Source organism: Vigna umbellata, chromosome 5, assembly GCF_029865625.1.
Source record: "Vigna umbellata cultivar VRB3 chromosome 5, Vumbellata_1.0, whole genome shotgun sequence".
NCBI lineage: Eukaryota > Viridiplantae > Streptophyta > Magnoliopsida > Fabales > Fabaceae > Vigna > Vigna umbellata.
In genome coordinates, this window is record NC_142169.1 from 8,736,282 (window position 1) to 8,742,356 (window position 6,075).

The window sequence follows — 6,075 nt, forward strand, 5'->3', positions numbered from 1 at the left end:
TTGAGAATAAAATATTTTAATGATATATATTTAAGCATTTTGGTATGTCTTTTGTCACAATTAAAGTATTTGAATAAAGTTTATAAATAAATAATTGACACAAAAGTATAGGCACCTCAAATGGTTATATACATTGTCATATACAAGAGTTTTTAATTACGTATTTAGGATATTAGAAATAATGCAAATGAAATTAAGTAGTAAACACACAAAATAAATTATACAAATAAGAGGGGTTAAAACTTCTATAATGTAATCGTTAAATTGAAAAAGGTATTAACCTATATAAAAAATAATTGAAAAAAATAGATTTTTATACAAATAAATAGTTGTAAATGAATGAGGTTTGAAACCTCACAAAATAATAGTAATCAATTAAAGAAGTTAAAATCATCCACAAATAATTTTTACTATATAAATCAGATACCAGAAATCACCATAAACCTCCATTAAAAAGGTATAACTAATGTATTTACAAATATTTTAAAAAACCTTCACAAATTAATTTGTAAACGATAAAAATTGCTATAAATTAAAATAAAAATCTTCACACGGTTTTTTTTTTTTTTTGTGTTTTACTCAAATAAAAGTATTAGAAAATACATTAGTACGAAACCTTCAACAAAATTCCAACATCTAAATATATCTTAGTTAAATATTTACCTATATTATATTTTATATTTTTAATAATTACTATGATTTAGGATCTTTGTACTAGGATTAAGGAAAATAAAAAAAAAAAGTATCATATAATAGTCAATTTTTCTTTATAAATGCCTTTCTTTCTCTTGTATGCTATAAATACAAACATCAACGTTACTTTTTCAAAAATAAGAAATTTTTTCAACAATTGATCAATTAAAATACATACAGATAATATTAAGAAAAAAAGATAATATTTTAGTTAAAATCGAGAATATCAATCAATTTTCTTTTTTAAAATGCTAAAATTATACAAAAAAATCAATGACTAAAAACTAATTACTTAGCAAAATTGGATGGCATCTCAACAAGAAAAAGAAGCAGCCAATAGATATAGGTATCGAGATAGGCATGGTCCGAAACAAATGGGCTCAATCTATAACGTATATTATGCAATAATGTTATGCATATAGGAAATGCTTTGAAGTAGGAAAAACTTTAACCCCAGAGAAGTAATTACCAATCTTTTATTCCAAATCAGTCTATCATTTTTCAGTTATTCATCAATAGGTATGGCCTTTAATCATATAAAAATATTTATGTAATGAACATTCATGCTACAATACTGACCTATAATTAATGTTTTGAAAATCAAACAACACTTGTAGAATTAATAAAGAAATAAACAAATAAACAAATAAATAAAAGACAACCCCATTTATTAAAACAAAATTTATAGCAACTGAAATATTGTTTTATTTTATATTTATTATATGGTAGTACATTTATGTGAACATTAAAGCCAGAGCTGCGGGCTACATGTTCCTCCTTGCAACCTCCTCAGCCCCTCACACTTGAAAAAAGAAAAAGAAAAATAAGGGTTGCTAATGTTGGGTAATTAATATTCCAACATTGGCCATACATTAAATAATTCATATTTAATGCAAACACCCCCACTTACATTTATATTACCTATTTTTATTATTTTATTATAATATAAATAACCTTACTTTCACTTTTACTCCTCCTAAAACTACATTTTTACTTTTTTAATCCTAACCCTAATCCTAGACATTCCGGGAAAATAGAGGAAAGTCCGAAGAAGGGGAGAAACGGAAACAAACAAACAACTCAAAAATATTAGGGGTATAGTTATTTTCTTTCTCCCTTTCATTTAAACCCTGAAATTCTTCCCGGTGAAGGTTTGTCCGAACTGCCAATTAGGTGGTGCCACGTTCCAGGAGGTTGAAGTACGACGGTCACTGCCGGTAACCCTAAAGGAGAGGGCCTGGCCCACCAAAACCGCGTTCGATTGCCAATTTTGCCCCCAGTTACGGCTCATGCTCATCCACGCGGTTTTGCTTCCTTTAACACTCACGCGCACGATATCCCCTGCACCCGCGACGTTGGTGATCAGCACCAGGTTGAAGTAACGGAAACCGTTGATTGTGAATCTGATGCCTCCTGTCTTTCTGCATGCCACCCTGCACCCAAAAATCAAATCATATTTTAATTTCACACTTTTTCTCTCTGATTGTAAATAATTTATTAAAGTAATTCAAATGAAAACAAAATAAAAAATCATACATCACTCTGACTCTGTTTTTGGCAATTTCAATTTATGGGTCGAACTTCAAACTTTGTTTTTTAGGCTTTAGCCCCTGATTTTCTGGAAATTCATTAATTTTCTTTGCGGGGTTGATTTTACTAACGTGCCCTCGAAGTAGTGAGTAATTTGCAGATCTAGTATTTGGATGACTATATTACCCCTAGAAGAGTTGGTAATGGTGTTATCTTGCAGAATTGACAATACATTAATCTTACAAATAGTGTTCAAAATTAAGGAAAAGTTTAATAGTTAAAAATGAATCGTGTATTTAATCGGTGTGAATTTAAAGTTTTGTGAGCATGCATTGCAAATTGTTTGAAAACTCAACTAGTAAATACCTAACGGCTAATTGTGTAGGTTTGTGCTGTGTAGAGGACAAAATGTCTGATTGGGGACTCTGATGAAAACTGCAGGGGGAATTCTGATAGAAACTTTTGTTTGTTTTCCATGAAAATGAGAGCACAGGCAAGAAAAATATCAAAAGAGTTTTGTTGTGTTTTGTGTGTAGAATGCAAATTCATATTAGTAGAATTCCATTCCGTGATGGGAACTTGTAGCAGTTTTAAGGCTCTTCTTTTAAGAATTGTTTCTCTAGTTTTGGTAGGAAAAGAGCTTGTTTACCATCTCTACTTATAGAAAACACTTTATATTATTTAGTTAAAAAATTTTAAACAACAATTGTAAGTTTGTACTTGCAACTTTTTTTTAAAAATAATTTTAAAAATAGTTATGATAATGACTAATAATAAATTATGCATGGTCGTTTGCTATGTAATAACGCTGTAAAACTTTTTTTTCGTTTTCTGGTTTCATAATAATTAAATATTCTCACGGTTTTCATACATTTTCTTGGCACGCAAACGGTGAAAACACACGGAAAGGAGAAAACTTGAAAGCACCCAATTAAGGTACTCACAAGAGGGGTGGTGGGACTCACCGGCGATATGCGACGGGGACGATTCCGGCGCGGTACTGGGCGATCTTGAGGAACATTGGCATGGCAAGGTCGAAGTGTGGGCGAGGAGGGTTGCACCAGCCACCATTATCATTGGGAAGAGCGAAGTTGGGAGGGCAGAAGTTGGTGGCAGTGATCAAGATCGAAGGGTTGCCGGGGTTGCACCACCGCGGATCCTGGTCGCACTTGATCTCAAAGCACGCGCCGCAGCTCAAACCGTTGTTGAACAGTGCCGTGCTCAGCGCCGCCGTGCTCACGCCGTAGCCTTGGCTGTACAGGTTGCCGTACCCACAAGCACCACCTGAAGTAACAAAAGAAGAAAATCGTTTAAGGGTTGGTTCAAAATTAAAAAGAAATGAATTGCTAGATGTTTTTCAAGAAGGGTTTGAGGTTTTGTTTTGTTTCTCACTAGAGAGTGGTTGGGTTGAGATTTTACAGGTTTGGGTGTAAGAGGTGTTGAGTTTGAGGTAAGGTTTTAAAACACTGTATGTAACTGCAATTGTGTTGTGACAGTAACTTCAAGGTTTTCGTGGTTCTGTCATTACAATCGTGGTTACATTAGCTGCATTCATGTGTAATCTTTCCCTTGAATCAAGGAGGGTTGTGAAAAAAAATTGCAGCTTAGAGCGTCATTTAAAAGCTTGAATCGAAGAAACGACGAAAAAGAACACTTTGGGTGTCCATTTGTGAAAAACTAAAGAGAAAATTGTACGAGTATGGAAAATTGGTGATAAAAGAGAACACTTTTGGGTGTACATTTGGGTAAAATTAAGGAGAAAGTTGAATGGGTCTGGGGAATTGGTCATAAAGGAGAAGATTTTGATGGGTGAAAGGATGATGGCTTGCTTTGGAATGCTTCAAAATGGTTAAGAGAGTGATGCAAAATTGAAAATGCAACGTGGGAATTGTTGATGAACACGAGGATAGAGAAAGAGTGTTAGGGTAGTAGAAAACAGAGAAAACAGAGGAAAACAGAGAAAACAGAGGTGAGATGTAATGGGGGATGATGAAGAATGAGATAAAGAAAAGGGTTTTACCCATTGTTCCAGAGGCATCACTGCCACCATAGAAAGTGGCATGAGCACTCTGCCAGGAGCCACCAGTGTAAACTCCAGGGATTCTTGCAGTTGTTGAAACAAAAAGAGAAACCAATGAAGCAATGTGGAGGAAAACAATGGCAGCCATTGGAAGAGAGAGAGAGAGAGAGAGGGAGAGAGAGAAGCAGTAGGTTGGTTTTGTTGATTTGAGAGTGAGTGGAAAGTGAGAAGGGAAGGGGGGTACTTATGGAGGGAGGGGAGTGTGATGGACTTACAGGTGCAGTAGTTTCTGAACTAACTATTACTGTCATGGTAACTTAGCTTCTTTTTACTTTCTTGCTTCTCTCTCTATGGTACCTTATTTTGAGGCTACTTTCTCTTATTCATTTTTTCCAGCAAATAATTTAATTGGTTGAAGTTTTCTTTTCTTTTTCTTTTTATGCAAGGAATGTTTTGGGCACCCAATTAATTTATGCACCATGAATTGATATGCATGTGCATCACACATTCTAGTCCCTCATGATAAAACTGTTTGGGTGAGTGACAAAGGCAAGTTGAGGCACCACATGATGATGCATCATGGCAAGACATGGCAGGAATTTGACGTGAAATAGGGAAGGACCCTTCTTCATTTCACACCAAAACCATGATTGTTCATGTTCTCTACAACACAAGGAAAGTGCAGTCCCTTTTAGCTTATCTTATCATAAAACCTTCTTTAACTTCCAATTTTTGTCCTTCAATAAAATTTACTACAGGACAACCTTGTCATTGGAACCCACTCCCATGAAAAACGTAATAGGTAGAAGAATGCATGTTTTGTTCAGTGTTTTCAATGATGGTTACGTTAAATTTGAAGTATTGTAACTCCTACGTTTTTTTTTTCATAACGTAAAAGGATAGAAATCACGCGTGATGAGAAACAAAATTAGTAGCACATTCTAACGACGTTTAAGGAAATATGATTTAGTTAATAATTTTCGTAGTAATTGAAATGAATCTTGTTCATAATTTTCCTGGAAATGACAACAAATTTAAACTAAGTTATTATTGTGGTGATTGTGAATTAGAATAAATAAAAATATATTAAAAATACATTAAAAAGAACATATGAATGAGGAACTTTTGCTTCCTCTCAACTTGCTTGACCTGGAATAATATCAAATAAAAAGTTGATACTGTATAATATTTGATCTGTTCTTCTAAGTACTTATTTTCCAGTAATAGATTCATGCTAACCCTCATGATTCCCTTTCTTGTTTTGGGGATTATCATTCTGCCATTTGAGTTTAAAACTCATTTCCAATATATTTTCTTAAATGTTCTCAAACGCAGTCTACAATTAATTCTATCAATGATGGAACCCTTTAGTGAACTTAACTCAAAGGTTATGATTCGATCATATTTTCATCAATATGTCTAAGTTAAGTTTTGTTAAGATAAAGAATTGAATGTCTTAAACCAAGTATATTAATTTTGGGTGTACCTTTTTATTTATAAATAAAGTGATTACAAATAACGTATCTTCCTAATAAGAAAAAATGACATAAAATGGTTCTTTAATTTCTTAAGTTAATTCAATTTTGTCATTTTATTATTATTTTTTTTAATTTGGTAATTTTATTTTTTAAAAATATTCAATTTAGTTCTCAAAGTTGACGACGTAAAATTGTTAACGTCGAAATGAGTTTAGTGGTTAAGTGAAATACGTGTGAAACATGACTAAAATAGGTTAGCGACGTGGATTTATGATCCAAAATTTCTTTTCATTTAACATAAATGAAAAAGGTAATTGGGAAACCAAAAAATGCAAAGTTCTTCACTTTGACCAA

General features: G+C 33.0%; 1 protein-coding gene across 1 annotated transcript; it reads right to left on the reverse strand.

The window, feature by feature from the left end:
• Positions 1 to 1,374: 1,374 nt before the first annotated feature.
• Positions 1,375 to 4,471, reverse strand: LOC124834360 (expansin-A4-like). Its single transcript, XM_047309029.2, has 3 exons — positions 4,244 to 4,471; positions 3,189 to 3,507; positions 1,375 to 2,126 (listed from the first exon to the last, which is right to left on the reverse strand). The coding sequence occupies exons 1-3, from the start codon at positions 4,389 to 4,391 to the stop codon at positions 1,817 to 1,819; spliced, it is 777 nt and encodes a 258-aa protein (XP_047164985.1). The 5' UTR covers positions 4,392 to 4,471; the 3' UTR covers positions 1,375 to 1,816.
• Between the last annotated feature and the right edge of the window lie 1,604 nt (positions 4,472 to 6,075).

What these genes read in the sequence shown, in the direction of transcription:
- LOC124834360 (XM_047309029.2), bottom strand. Translation starts at nt 4,391, where the DNA reads ATGGCTGCCATTGTTTTCCTCCACATTGCTTCATTGGTTTCTCTTTTT. An exon ending in TGATGCCTCTGGAACAATGG is followed by an intron (nt 3,508 to 4,243) that starts GTAAAACCCTTT and finishes TTGTTACTTCAG; the next exon opens with GTGGTGCTTGTGGGTACGGC. An exon ending in GTCCCCGTCGCATATCGCCG is followed by an intron (nt 2,127 to 3,188) that starts GTGAGTCCCACC and finishes TTTTGGGTGCAG; the next exon opens with GGTGGCATGCAGAAAGACAG.